Source organism: Mobula birostris, chromosome 6 (genome assembly GCF_030028105.1).
Source record: "Mobula birostris isolate sMobBir1 chromosome 6, sMobBir1.hap1, whole genome shotgun sequence".
Taxonomy (NCBI): Eukaryota; Metazoa; Chordata; class Chondrichthyes; order Myliobatiformes; family Myliobatidae; genus Mobula; species Mobula birostris.
Window position 1 is genome coordinate 80,702,111 of NC_092375.1, and position 15,812 is coordinate 80,717,922.

General features: G+C 40.6%; 1 protein-coding gene across 1 annotated transcript; it reads right to left on the reverse strand.

The window, feature by feature from the left end:
• Positions 1-3,265: 3,265 nt before the first annotated feature.
• On the reverse strand, positions 3,266-15,446 carry rs1a (retinoschisin 1a). Its single transcript, XM_072262328.1, has 4 exons — positions 15,390-15,446; positions 12,185-12,326; positions 5,831-6,026; positions 3,266-3,415 (listed from the first exon to the last, which is right to left on the reverse strand). Exons 1-4 carry the CDS (start codon positions 15,424-15,426, stop codon positions 3,266-3,268), a joined length of 525 nt encoding a protein of 174 aa, XP_072118429.1. The 5' UTR covers positions 15,427-15,446.
• Between the last annotated feature and the right edge of the window lie 366 nt (positions 15,447-15,812).

Below are 15,812 nucleotides of genomic sequence, written 5' to 3' on the forward strand. Positions count from 1 at the left end.
GCAAATTTTGCACTAAAATACCAAGTATTCTTGCTTTTAATACTGTATATATACTGTATATGATCATAGTAGGTTTGTAATATATAAAGGTATGGTGGTTTACAGGAAAAATCTCTTCTCATGGGGTATGTAATTGAAATGGAGTTAATTACCTTTGTTTCCTTTTATGTATGGTAATTGAAAAGTGCAGACATTCACTGGATTTTTTAAAACTGTAATTTCATTGTTTCTTCTAGTGGAAATTAAGTTTCTATTTTGACTTGGTACAAAACCTGTAATTCAAATCAAAAGTGCATTTTTTTTTAATTTTACACCCTCTCAACAAAGAGCAAAATGCATTTGGAGAGAAAAGGGGTGCATTATAATGTTGAAAGAGAAGTATTTACTTTGAAAGCATATGCTCTTATGATGAAAATGGCTTTTCTTTGTTAAAGGCAGTAACTAACTATGCAGTGGTTAAGTTTTCAAAAGATCCATCATATTTTTATATGCACATAACAGACTTGATCTACCCCCTTGCATAATACGCTTTTCTTGAAATGTTTGTTAAATTATCCAAGGTGAAACTACGCTAAAATACGTTAGAATTAGAATCTAGTTTAATATATCTGGCACACAGAAGCATAGAAAACCTACAGCACCATACAGGCCCTTCGGTCCACAAAGCTGTGACGAACATGTCCTTACCTTAGACATTACCTGGGCTTACCCATAGCCCTGTATTTTTCTAACCTCCATGTACCTATCCAGGAGTCTCTTAAAAGACCCTGTTGTTTCTGCCGCCGGCGGCAGCCCATTCCACACACTAACCACTCTCTGCGTTTTAAAAAAAACTTACTCCTGACATCTCCTCTGTACCCACTTCCAAGCACCTTAAAACTATGCCCTCTCGTGCTAAACATTTCAGCCCTGGGAAAAAGCCTCTGACTATCCACACAATCAATGCCTGCCGTCATCATCTTATATACCTCTATCAGGTCATCTCTCATCCTCCGTCACTCCAAGGAGAAAAGGCCGGGTTCACTCAACTTATTCTCCATAAGGCATGCTCCCCAATCCAGACAACATCCTTACAAATCTCCTCTGCACCCTTTCTATGGTTTCCATGTCCTTTCTGTGGTGAGGCGACCAGAACTGAGCACAGTACTCCAAGTGGGGTCTGGCCAGGGTCCTATATAGCTGCAACATTACCTCTCGGCTCTTAAACTCAATCCCACAATTGATGAAGGCCGATGCACTGTATGCCGCCTTAACCACAGGGTCAACCTGCGCGCAACTTTGAGCATCCTATGGACTCGGACCCCGAGATCCTTCTGATCCTCCACACTGCCAAGAGTCTTACCATTAATACTATATTCTGCCATTGTATTTGACCTACCAAAATGAACCACTTCGCACTTATCTGGGTTGAACTCCATCTGCCACTTCTCAGCTCAGTCTCGCATCCTATCAATGTCCCGCTGTAACCTCTGACAGCCCTCCACACTATCCACAACACTCCCAACCTTTGTGTCATCAGCAAATTTACTAACAGATCCCTGAGGCACACCACTGGTCACCGACCTCCATGCAGAATATGACCTGTCTACAACCACTCTTTGCTTTCTGTGGGCAAGCCAGTTCTGGATCCACAAAGCAATGTCCCCTTGGATCCCATGCCTCCTTACTCTCTCAATAAGCCTTGCTTGGGGTACCTTGTATGTCAGGAAATTTGTTGTTTTGCGGCAGCTGTACATTGCAATACATAATAATAATAACTATAAAATACAATAAGAAATATATATATAAATTAATTTAAATTAGATGTGCAAAAAGGGGAACTATGGAGGTAGTGTTCATAGGTTCAATGTCCATTCATAAATGTGATTGTAGAGGGGAAAAAGCTGTTCCTGAAATGTTGAGTATGTGTCTTCAGGCTTCTGTACCACCTAGTTGATGGTAATGATGAGAAGAGGGCATGTCCTGGGCGATGGGGTGCATACTGATGGATGCTGCCTTTTAAAGGTGTCCTGGGGACTGGGGAGGCTAGTGCCCATGATGGAGCTGGCTGAGTTTACAACTTTCTACAGCATTTTCTGATCCATCATTAAGGACCCAGGACATGCCCTCTTCTCATTGCTAACATCAAGGAGGTGGTACAGAAGCCTGAAGAAACGCTTTTTCCCCTCTGCCATCACATTTATGAAAGGACAGGGAACCTCTGTATTTGCCCCCTCTGCCACTTCTTATTTAAATTCCATTTGTATAGATACTTAATATAAGCAGTGGTCCCTCCATACCAGACAGTGATGCAGAGGTAATGCAGAGACTACAGGAAAAGCCTCGGGTTTTGTTTTGACAGTTGGTTTACACTTTAAAAGGTTAATGGATGGGACCTGGGCTGTTGGGTCTTATAATTGGGTAGGAAGTGTTTTTTTTTTAATCTGCATCTTAAATTCGGATGTAGCCCAGACTGACAGTAAAATCCGCTGACTGGTAATTTAAGGTTTTAGAGAAATGAGTAGGAAGATGTGAACGATGTGCACTTAAGATTTGGCAAAGATGTTAAGTATAAAAAGCAGTGATTTCTTTGCAACTTAAGTCATATATAGAAAAAACAAACTTTTACTTGAGAGATGGTAGAGCAAAAGTCTGACCTAAAACCAACATAGTTGAAGTCACTGGGGAAAGATGCTGTGTGTATAGGCTAAGTGAAGACTGAAGTAGGGTTCGCAATATTACTATTTGTCTCATCACATGGTTTTTTGACTTTTTTCCCATATTTCCAATCAGTTTGTAATGAATAAAGAACCGTTTGAAAGAAATAAAACATTTTTCCTGCATTACTTCCAAAATATGCCATGTTAATCTTTTAGTACTTGGAACCTCCAAGGCCATCCTAAGAGATGAAAAGGCATTGTGCCAGAAGGTGTAGATGCACGAGAAGTTTAAAGGATTACTCAATCAGGGTGAAGTTTTTACACTAAATATTTAAGAAGCCAGTAGGGGTCAGAAGACCAGAGATAGCAGGTGAATAGGTTTTAATTCAAGATTTCTGGACTAGATCCAACCTGTAGGACAACAATGAGATCACACAATACCACTAGAAATTAATTTTAATTTGATTCTTACAAGAAATATTCTTTTAAAAGTCACTAGATTAAAATTGATGAATTTCAAGTTTTACACAGAATGAAATGGAAACCAAGCTGATTTAATTGTTAATTTTAAACAAAGCCCATATTTTTAACAGGATATGCTATTTCATCTGTTGTGATTATTATTGCTAACATTTATTCAGACATTCAAGTAGTTCCATCCTGATAGCAATTCGAACGTGCCATCCCAATGGTATAATTCTAATATATTGAGCTACAATCGGAGGACGCAGGAAATTCTGTACTGATGATGATCGGTCTGAATTTCCATAAAACACCTGTGGGAGCAAAAATGTAACTCTGTAAAGGTGAACTAAAACGTAACAATAACTTATCTTTCAGCACATAGTGGATAAGTGATATACCTTCCCAGAGAGGTGTTTCCTGGCAAGCAATGAAAAATGCAGTGTGTAAGACAAGTAAACAACCACCCAGCAGGATAAAATTATTTCCTTCTATGCCATTTCAGTTTCTCTGTGCCTCTTAGGAATAACACTATTAGCAGCAGCCATAGCTTCATTTAAATGACAGCTTTATTACATAAAACATTCTAAGCTGTTTTGAAGAACTGCAATCAAAAGGGCAAATTTAAGGGTGTTTAAAGAAATTAGAGAGGCTTGGGAGGGAATGCCCAGACTTAGGGCATCTTGGCAGCTGTGTGGAGCTGAAGAAATTACAGAGATAAAGAGAGGAGAAACCATGGAGAGTTTCAATAGTGATTTTAGAGCAAGGATTTTAGAATGAAGATATTAACTGGGAGATTATATCTGAAAACAGGTGAGTAGATCTGATGCAAGGTAGGATGTAGACATAACTTTTTGCGGGTGTTTACCGGACAATTTATTGAACTTTTCACACAAAGGCAAGAGTGGATATTGCACCACTGGAAAGTGATGCTGGAGAGGTAGTAATGGGGGGGGGGGGGGACAAAGAAATGGCAAACAAGTTACTAAGTATTTTGCATCCATCTTCACTGTGGAAGACATTAGCAAAGATTCGAGAGTATCTGGGGTTAGGAAGTGAGAGTAGTTGTTTTTACTAAGGAGAAGGTGCTTTGGAAGCTGAAAGGGCTGAAGGTACATAGGTTAGATGGACTACACCCCAGGGTTCTGAAAGAGGTAGCTGAAGAGATTGTGAGGGTATTAGTAGTTATCTTTAAAGAATCACTAGATTCTGAAATGGTTCTGGAGGACTGGAAAATTGCAAAGGTAATTCCACTCATTAAGAAGGGAGGGAGGTAGAAGAAAGAAAATTGTGGGCCAGTTAGCCTGATTTCAGTGATTGTCAAAATGTTGGAGTCAATTATTAAGAATGAGGTTTCGGGGCACTTGGATAAAGTAGGCCAAAGTCAGCATGGTTTCCATACAGGGAAACGTTGCCTGATAAGTCTGTTGGAATCATTTGAGGAAATAGCAGATAGGGTAGACAAAGGAAAGTCAGTGGAAGTTGTTGTTTACTTGGATTTTCAGAAAGCCTTTGACAAGGTGCTGCATATGCGGCTATTTAAAAAGATAAGAGCCCATGCTATTACAGGAAAGATACATGGATAGAAGATTGGCTGATTGGCAGGAGGCAAAGAGTTGGAATAAAAGGGGCCTATTCTATTTGGCTACTGGTAATAAGAGGCGTTCCACAGTGGTTGATATTGGGACCGCTTCTTTTCACATTATATGTGATGGCTTTGTGGCCAAGCTTGCAGGCAATTCAAAGATAGATGGAGGGACAGGTAGTGTTGAAGCAGGGAGTCTGCAGAGGGACTAAGACAGATTGGGAGAAAGGGCAAAGAAGTGGCAGATGGAATATAGTGTAGGGAAGTGTATGGTCATGCACTTTGGTAGAAGGAATACAAGCGCAGACTTTTCTAAACGGACAGAATATTCAAAAATCTGAGGTGCAAAGTGACTTGGGAGTCCTTGTGCAGATTTCCTAAAGGTTAACTTGCAGGTTGAGTTGGTGGTAAGAAAGGCAAATGCAATGTTTACATTCATTTTGAGAGAACTAGAATATAAGAGCAAGGATGTGATGCTGGGGCACTGGTCACCACACGGAGTATTGTGAGCAGTTTTGGCCCCTTTATCTAAGAAATGATGTGCTGTCATTGGAGAGGATCCGCAAGAGGTCTACGAGAATTACCTCAGGAATGAAAAGATTAACTAGTGAGTGCTTGCTGGCTCTGGACTGTACTCGCTGGAGTTTAGAAGAATGAGAGGGGATCTTATTGAAACCTATCAAATATTAAAAGGCTTAGACAGTGGATGTAAAAAGGATATTTCCTATAGTGGGTAAGTTTAGGACCCAAAGGGCACAGCCTCAGAATAGAGGGACATCCGTTAGAACATTTGTGAGAAGACATTTCTTTAGCCAGAGGTTGATGAATCTGTGGAATTCATTGTCATTGTCCTGGACAGCTGTGGAGGCCGCGTCATTGAGTATATTTAAAGCAGACGTTGATAGGTTCTTGGTTAGTCAGGGTGTGAAAGGTTGAGGGGAGAAGGCAGAAGAATGGGGTCGAGAGGGATAATAAAGCAACCAGGCAGACTCGATAGGCCATGTGGCTTAATTCTGCCCATATGTCTGATGGCCTTATGCTCTTAACTGCCACAATTAAGCTGCAAGTGTCACATGTGGCAGAGAAGACATTACCTCACCTTTTTATTTACCCTTTGACTTATTGGATAGATTCGAGTACTTACACGATTGTTTCCTGTCTGATCTTTATAGTAAACCCAGTTAAGGGTTTCACTGGATCTGTACTGTACACTGTACTTTGTCATCCATTCATCAGCGTCACATCGCCCTTGAGTTATTATCCCAGAAATGACTCTGATTTCCTTCAAGTCGATCTGAAGCCATTGCTGATTGTCCTGGTATCTTGATAGCCATGCACACCTGTATGCATTGTGGGGGTGGGAGGGAAGAAAGGCAATAATAAAAATTTGGGACAAAAATGTATGTCAAATGATACATGGTGGATATGCAAATAACAACAGACACCATAGCTCATAGAAGTAAACTCACAGCGTTTATTTTCCTATTGAATCAGCTGTCGCCTAGAGTGGCTATTTCAACACTAACTTCATTAGCAATTGGTACTCAGCTGATTGACCAGGACTGCATAGCAGAAGACTCTAGCAGTGTTTTAAAAGCCAAAAAGCATTCAAAAATTTTTTTAAATGGGACTTCATATAACTAAACCAGAAGAAAACCCTCAAACAATTTAATATACTTAACTCATTGTTCTGTTCTCTGTTCAAATTAATGGACTCACTGTACTTAACAAGTGATTGGATCCTTAATAATGCACTCATGGAAAGGAAATATTCCATGATGCTGCCTCCCAAATGATTTTTGACATTCAGCTTGATAAATCGGTTTATTATTATAACATGCACCAAGGTACAAAATACAAAACCTTGTTTTCTATGCCATCCACACAGTGCATGGAGGTAGTTCAAGGGAAGACGATAACAGAATGTTACAATTAGAGAAAGTATAGTGCAGCCAAGCAGTAAGGTGCAAGGCCATGATGAAGTAGATTGTGGTCTGTGCAAGTCTGGAAGTGGAGGCCTGCAAGTCAAAGTCCTGGAATTGGCAAGTCCTGAGGTCAAAGTCCCATGATCAGCAAATTTTGGGCTTGAATCCAAAAGTCAAAGTTGCGTGATCAGCGTGTCCTGGGGTAGTCAGAGGCCCGAAGTCTGCGAGACCAGGTCAAAGGTATGGAGGCCCGGTTGAGGCCTGACTGTAGGGGTGGTGGGAAAGGACTTTTTTGGCTCTTGTTGGTTTTTTTTTGTTGTTGTTGCTGCTGCTTGTGTTCTTCTGCTGAATATTGTGGACAAACTATGTTGGCACCAATGTGTGTAGCAACATTTGTGGGCTAGTCCCAGCACATCCTTAGGTGTGTTGTTGGTCAATGCAAATGACACATTTCACTGTATGTTTTGATGTACAAGTGATGAATAGATCTGAATCTGAATATGGATAGAAGCTGTCCTTGAGCTTAGTTTTCAGGCTTTTGTATCTTCTGTCCAATGGGAATGAGGAGAAGAGAGAACGTCCCTGCTTTGGTGGTGGTGGTTGGGGGGGGGGGGTCTTTGATTATATTGGTTGCTTTGCTGAGGAAGCGTTAAGTATAGACAGACAAAATTTCTGGCCTGCTTTGCAATACACCTAAGCATTTCATTTAACATGAAAATCAAAGGGTCAAGAGATCCTGGACCTGTAACGTTCACTGTTTCTTTTTCCATATGCTGCCTCACCCACTGGTACCTTGCAGCCTTCCATAGGCTCTCTCAATTGAGTCCTCTACACAGAAACCTGTATGTTTTTTTGTGATCTGGCCACTCTGATACCTGTACATTGTATGATACACCTCTGGTTGCAAGATTTTTGGGCCAAGAAACACCACATCCAGACTTTACATCACACATCGTGACAGTACTGGAAATGGTGGTGCATTACACTGAGGGATTGTCCCCATTGCATCAAGTGACTCTCCAACAATAAAGGTTTACTGGCAGCTACTGGCAAATGGACACCAAATCCCAGGTACTGGAAGCTACTACTTGCTGCAGGTAGACATAAGACCATAAGATACTAGAGCAGAATTAGGCCATCTGGACAATCAAGTCTGCTCTACCACTTAACCATGGCTGATATTTTTTCAAACCCATTCTCCTGTCTTCTCCCCATAACCTTTAACCCACTTACCAATCAAGAGTCAATCAATCCCTGCTTTACATACAAACAATGACATAGCCACAACAGCCCTTTGTGGCAACAAATACCTCAGATTCACCACCCACTAAAGAAATTCCTCCTCATCTTAATTTTAAAGGAATGTCCCTTTATTCTGAGGGTGTACCTCAGATTCTAGATCCTGCTACTTATAGAAGCATCTTCACTATATCAACACAGATCCAGATCTTTCAATATCCTGTGGGTTTCAATGACATCCCCCACCATCCTTCTGAACTCTATTGAGTACAGGTCCACAGACAGTTGACCACCACCTTCAATGTGCCTGCACTGATTGAGGAGATGAGTGTTTTAGAATCAATACTGTAACCATGATACAAAACTCATCATCTCAAGGCATTAGCTAGGATCCCTCCCTCCTATAAGCTTCAGAAATCTGTATTATTTACAGCAAGCAATTCAAAGTACCAATACTGTCTCCATAAACCCACTTGAATTTATCAGAAGCATAAGTAAACAATGGGAATGTGTTATTCTAGTCCAAAATCTCTAGCACTGTGACCCAGGTTATTCTCAGTTAATTCTTGGCAAGTTGTATTGTTTCCAAAATTAACATCAGTCTTCTGAAACAGATGCTCTATACTGCATTCTTTTAAGAGCAATTCTAGAAGTGCAACATTCCCACTAACTCCTGAAAAGCTCTGGCCAACCACCACTCAAAATGGAGAAGTATTGAGGCTATAAAGTGAGAATACTCAGAAGCCCTAAGAAGGTGCTGGTTGGGGAAACCATCATAAAATCTCCTCCCAACTGTCCCATCTGTGGGCAAGTTAGTTGTTCCCACATTGGCCACCTCAGAACCAATAAACCCACAGTAGAAAGAAGCTATCGTTGATCTCAAAGAAATGCCTAAGAAGACTATAATCTGAAAATGAAAAGATACAAGAATAGGGTGGTAGGGAGAAGAGAGGGCGGCTTGTAAACGGGCAAATTTGAAATGACAGGGAAATGGGGTTGATTGGTTAAGGCAATACTGACTAGTACTTTCATCTCTACTGCTGGCCAAAGACGAAATAATGTCTGTTCCAGTCATAGCAAGCATACCTTCTTCTGAGGTTATCCTGCAGCAGCAGCACTCAAGAAATACATACCATTTTGTTTTACAAAGAGAGAGGCTGAAGTGTTGAGAGACAGTTTGACAGGCAAGGTGTGTCGGTTGTAAGATTTGTGATGGAACTTAAGATGTAATGGTAGAATGGAACGCATGGATTTTAGGTCTCAGCATTGATAGAGAATGTTGATGTATAATGTGGATGTGTAATTCACTGGTGACATGGAGTATTTGAAGACACATTTGTTAACCTCATTCATCCAAGTGTCATCACTGATAGGTTGTGGCAATTACTACCACAGCCGTCTCTTCCCATTACCTTTGCCATGTGTATCAAGAGTGCTGCTTGACCCATTGTGGAAAAGAACACCTCTCCAAATTTGTACAGCCAACAAAGAGACCACTAGGTTGCCATCAATAAAAAACTTACAGTTTGGGCTGTCTCCATTATTGTGTCGTCCTTGATTGTTTTTGAGGTTATGATGAGTTCTAGGATGCCTCCCAGCATCCACAATGTTAACCAAAAAAATAAAGTGATCCACATGTTGAGAGGTTAAAATACTTCTCAACAAGTAGACCACTTCTGGTTGATTACGTCAAGTTATCAATTAAATGTATAAAGATGGTCTGCTGCTGGCATGAAAAGGAGTATGCTGGTTAATCACACTTGTTAGTTTAAAGATAATCCAATTTAGTCCCTGGCATATTCTTCACCAGACTATTGAAATTCACCATAATTTGATCAACCTCAGTTTTAAAAATCAATGCAACAACAGATAGGAGGTTCAATTCACAAGTAGTTTGAGCCACCTTAAGATGCAGTAAAAGACCAAACCTAAAGCTCCATTGACACAGAAAGCCAGATATTGGGCTATATTTAAGAAAAATATAGTGTATAAATTCAAAGTCTTATACTATCCAAAGATGTTTATTTGTAAATTTAATAAATTAAATCATCATAGAGCAGAACAGCACAGAAACAAGCCCTTTGGGACTTCCTGTCCATGTCAAACTATTATTCTGCCTAGTCCCATCGATGTGAACCTGGATGGTACCACTCCACACCCTTCCCATCCATGTACTTACCCAAACTTCTCTTAAATGTGAAATCAAACTCACATCTACCAATTCCACTGGCTGCTTGTTCCACACTCTCACCACCTTCTGAGTGAAGAAGCTCCCCCTCATGTTCCCCTTAAATATTTCACCTTTCATCCTTAACCTATGACCCCTAGCAGTAGTCTCACCCAAACTCAGTGGAAAATGTCTGCTTGATTCACCCTATCTATACCCGTCATAATTTTGTATACCTCCATCAAATCTCCCTCATTCTCCTGTGCTCCAGCAAATAAAGTCCTAATCTACTCAGCCTTTCCTGATAACTCAGGTCCTCAATACTCAGCAACATCCTTGTAAAATTTCTCTGTACTCTTTCAATCTTATTGATATCTTTCCTGTAGGTAGGTGACCAAAACTGCACACAATGTTCCAAAGTAGGCCTCACCAACGTCTTATACAACTTCAACGTAACATCTCAACTCCTGTGTGCATAGTACTTTGATTTATGAACTTCAACATAATTAAAGTATTCAACATTTTGATTTATGAAGGCCAATGTGCTAAAAGTTTGTTATGACCCTTTCTACCTGCAACAGCAATTATGGAATTATGGATCTGAATTCCCAGATCTCTCTGTTCTACTACACTACTCAGTGCCCCCTGTTCACTATGTATGTCCTAAGGTCTTAGCCTGCTTTGTCCTCCCAAAGCGCAAAACCTCCCACTTGTCTGCATTAAGTTCCACCTGCCATTTGTCAGCTCACTTTTCCAGCTGGTCCAGATCCCACTGCAAGTTTTAATAGTCTTCATTGCTGTCCACTATGCCCCCAGTAAAATATTGCAACAACTTTATTCAGAAATTCAAATAGTTGGGTCACCATATTTAAACATATTCATGTTTCATGTTTTCCAGGATTCCATTGTTTTAGACATGATACAGCAGGAGGCATTAAAGGCATTACTAGTCAGGGGAAATGTACTGGTAGTGCTTAGTCAGGACAGACTGGAGAGCTTGTCTAGTGCAGCTTTATGGGTAGAACTGAGGAATAAGAAAGGTACTGTACGGCCACGTTAGTGTGATTATATTATAGACTACCCAACAGTCTGTGGGATATATAGGAGCAAATTTGTAGAGAGATGGTAGATTTTTGCAAAAAAAACATTGGTAGTGATAGTAGGTAATTTTAACTTTCCACATACTGACTGAATCTCCCATATTGTAAAAGGGCTGGATAGGGAAGAGTTTGTCAAATGTGTTCAGGAGAGTTTCCTTAATCAGTACAAAGAAGTCCCAACCAGCGAGAGTGTGATACTAGATTTCCTATTAAGGGGTGAGACAGGGCAGGTGACAGAATTTGTGTAGAGGAACACTTTTCATCTAGTGATCATAATGCCATTAGTTTCAAAGTAATTATCGAAAAGGATAGGCCTGGTCCTCCGATTGAGATTCTAAATTGGAGAAAGGCCAATTTTGACGGTATCAGAAATGATCTAGCAAGTGTGGAGTATTATGTTCAGTTTTGGTCACCTAACTACAGGAAAGATATAAGCAAATTGAAAGAGTGCAGAGAAAAGTTGCAAGGATGTTGCCGGCACTTGAGGACCTGAGTTATAGCAAAAGGTTCAACAAGTTAGGACCTTATTCCCTGGAACATAGAAGATTGAGGGAAAATTTGATAGATGTATACAAAATGAAGAGGGGTATAAATGCGGTAAATGCACGCTTTCATTTTCTACTGAAGTTGGGTGAGACTCCAACGACAGGTCATGGGTTAAGCGTAAAAGGTGAAATGTTTAAGGGGAATATGAGGGGGAACCTCTTCACTCAGAAGACGGTGAGAACGTGGAACAAGATGCCAGCAGAAGTGGTGGGAGTGGGTTCAATTTCAACATCTAAAAGAAATTTGGATAGGCACATGGATGGGAGGGGTACAGAGCACAATGATCTGGGTGCAGATCAAAAGGACCAGGCAGGTTTGTGGCTTGGCTCAGACTAGATGGGCTGAAGGGCCTGTATATGTGCTATAGTGTTCTATACTCTAAATTTTCTGTTGGAAATTTCCATTTCACCTGATGATAAATTACAATTTAAATTCCAATTAAATGGAAAGAAATTACTGCAATTTCAAACAGGGTGTTAAAGCAAAGGTTAAATGTAATAATGCAAAATCCTGGTACTTACCCAAAACCCTGGCTATTAATTCGTGCTTTGTTTGATATCCATGAAGAGTACCAGCCGTTGTACTGATCTTCATTGGAACAACTTATCTGATCTTTTGTAACAGCTCCAGATTCAAACCCAAGGGCTCGGTGATAAGGACACTCTGTGAAAACAAACAATTAATAATAACTTTCAAAAGTTTTTCCTGAAAGACCTTCATAATCCTGAATATAAATTAGCTTCTTTGTAGGTTGGCATCATTTTTAACAATAACACATTTAATACAGACTGAAAACTCAACAGCTACAGTAACAGAGAAAATTTGATTCTAAGCCAAATATGGAGATATCAAGCCACATGACTAACTAAAAATTTGGTCAAAGAAGTAGTTGTAAAATCATCCTGTCTCTATATTCCCTCCTTAAGAGGGAATACAGAGAGAGGGTGATTTCATAAGCCTCAGATCAAAACAGCTGAAGGTACCACTTTCAGTGATGGAATTTCCATAAGACCATAAGACAAAGGAGCAGAAGTCAGCCATTGGGCACATCGAGTCTGCTCCTCCATTTTATCATGAGCTGATCCATTCTCCCACTCTCCCATGGGAAAGAGGCGGTTGCTCACCTCTTTGCAGGCTGCGGGTTTGCGAAGACCGTGAAGAGAAAGATGCACAGCCTTGTGTCATGTCTTGAGCAAGCTACATGACAGAGGACTCTGCAGGCTGTTCCCAGGGACACACACACAGACGTACATTGAGTGCTGCAGGAAGATCTTCGACTCAGTGAAAGGTGTCCTTTGGTCTGCCAGCACATCGAGATGTCCATGGAGGGATGCTGCCAACTGGCACACTCCAGGCTGCAGGAGCTCCTGCTGAGGGAGGCACTGAAGCTTGGTGCAGCCACTGCAAGGGCTCGGTATGGAAGTACCACAGTGGAGGGTTCTTCCTCAATTGGACAGGAAGGAGCCAGGGACCCAACCCAGACCCTCCCTGTCCAGTAGCAGAACTCAATTATTGTAGTAGTGTACCACACCAAGGGGCCATATGAGTGGCAACCGTGCTCTTGGTTTTAAACAATGTAAGTTAACGCTAAAAGTATTGGGAAAGGACCTGGTGCTCTCCCAGCGTATATGACAAATAAACTCTTCCTGGGTTTCCAGACGGGTACAGGTATAACTGATGTTTTGATGACAAACTCTGCCATCTTCATCAGCGATGATGCCTGGGCATGTCTAGTTCGGTGGTATTAATATCCCTGTAGTCCATCTCACCTGATTGATTAGGCCTCATCCAATCAGGTTTCTGCTCTCCCACCTTGTTTACAATCCAATTCCAGTTCTTAGCTACAGAGCAAGACCTTGGTCTTTGTTAAAATTCTTTTCCCCTAGTCTTATTTCAATGGCTTTCTTTACCAGGCAGTGCCAAAAGCCATTGGCACGACACAATAGTTTAATTGATACCTGTCCCCGGCTGGAAGCCCGAGAAGAGTTTGTTTGACAAAATGCATTGTCTATGGATGCAAGAATGAAAAAGTGTTGCATGGTTTATAATTGTAAGTATTTTTCATTGTGAATAAAGTTCATTTTGTTTATAAAAATATTGAAAATTGGAAGTGCACAAAACCAGTCTTGCAGTATCTCAAAGATGACTGGACAAAAAGAGAAAGCTGGTGGGTTAAGAAAGAAATAACATTAATTCAGAATAATCAAGATAGCTGTAAAAGTCCCCCTCTTTGTTTGCGCCCTTCTCAAAAGCTTCATGGGAATCCAAAGATGAAAGGGAAGTAGTAGTTAAGCAAATATAATACCACGATGACTTAAGGAAAAACTGACATACAGAATGGGAGGAAAACTAATATGAACCATTGATGTGGTTTATTCGAACAACCTTGAGATGAGCAGAATTGAATATTTTGTCATATAATTTTCTCTAACCCCTTTTATTAGCACTGGTATTCACTTTTTGCCTCCTGCAGCAAGTGCCTGCATTCAATCTACTAACAAGCTTTAGTCGTCTTTTTAACTTGGGCTGATTCATGACATTCAGCAATATTTCCGGAATAGTTTTCAGCACCACATCCTCCTTGCTTTCAACTTTAGTTTATTTACTCTGTCCCCAATGACCTTCAGCTTGTGACCAACTAACCAACTATATCTGTCTATTAAGTAGTTATCTTAAAGGGACATGCAAAGCTTAAAAAAATGGTGTGCAATTATACAGAGGGTCACCAGGTGTTAAATAGGCGTTGCTGAGGACTGAGTCACAAATACCTTGCACCCTTTTCACATGGGACAAAGCAGCCCCATTCAAAGTTTCAAAGTACATTTATTATCAAAGAATGTATAAATTATACAACCCTGAGATTTGTTGAATTACAGGTAGCCACAAAGCAAAAAACCCAAAAGAACCCAATTAAAAATGAAAGACCAACACCCAATGCACAGAGAAAAGGGGAAAAAAAACACAAATCATGTAAACAATAGAAGCAAGCAACACCATCCCAACCGAAATAGAGTTCATAGACCCCGAATCCTTGGAGCAGCCAGGTAGGCCCAAAGCCTCAGTTCAGCAGATAGTGGAGCAAATCGCCGCGAAGCTCACAGACACAAAGTGCGTAACAGCAGGAGCAGTCTCACAGCCTCATCGCCATGGAGAGAGGGGTGAGCATCGTGGAAGAGTCATGTAGCAAGTTCTTTTCATAAAAATAATTTCCATTCATGAAGCATTAACATGTGTTGGACTTAATCAGGGCAACTTTGTGAATTTCAATCACTAACAACTTTCGTACTTGAATGCCTCTGTGTAATTTAATGGTGTCTGGACTGAGCCACTTTTTTGTCACGCTGAAGCTGATTGATTATGATAGTTGTTTCATCCTTACAAGTGGTAGGGAAAGAAAATCTATTTAATCTTCAGTGACCATCAGTATACACCTCAATATCACATTAAGAAAAGAATAATTACTGATCTTCCATATTTTCCCAACATTATTACATCCTAATAATGACCTATAATGTTTGTGATAGATGCCAATAGTCAGTTCTGTGTAACAGCCAACCAAATAATCTATACAAGAAGTAGTACTTTTTTCCAGGAATAAGTATTTAGTTTTATTTCACGGATTCATTGTGAAATAGATTATTTTCAGAATAAAGCCTGACTGGACTTTCAAGAACATTCATCAAAATTAAGCTAAGCTCCTTCTAATTTTGGAATAGTCATTCTTACCTGGCATACAGTCGAGCATTGACACTCCTTGTGTCATCCTCCCGCTTCTGTTCGATCCATCATTGCCGTTACATTTGCAAGGCCTGCTACATGACTGATCCTCTTTTTCATCCTGTTAGTAGCGCAGAAAAAGTAGATAAACCTCAACAACCTGATGGATGACTCATGTGGATAATTGACTTTGATCCTGCTGAATATTGTTCCAGTAAAATACATTGAACCCAAACTACTGGACCGTGGACAATTCTGATTTGATGGAGAATGGACGCGAAAGCACAGAGGAACATCTGCAGAAATTTCTGAAACGCCTGTCCACAGCTGTCGTTGCTGTGTGGTCAGGAATCTTTCGGAGGGTAGGCCTCAAAATCCCCAGCCTTGCCTGCTTTCGGCGACCGAGAAGGAGGTCGAATCATTCGGACAGAG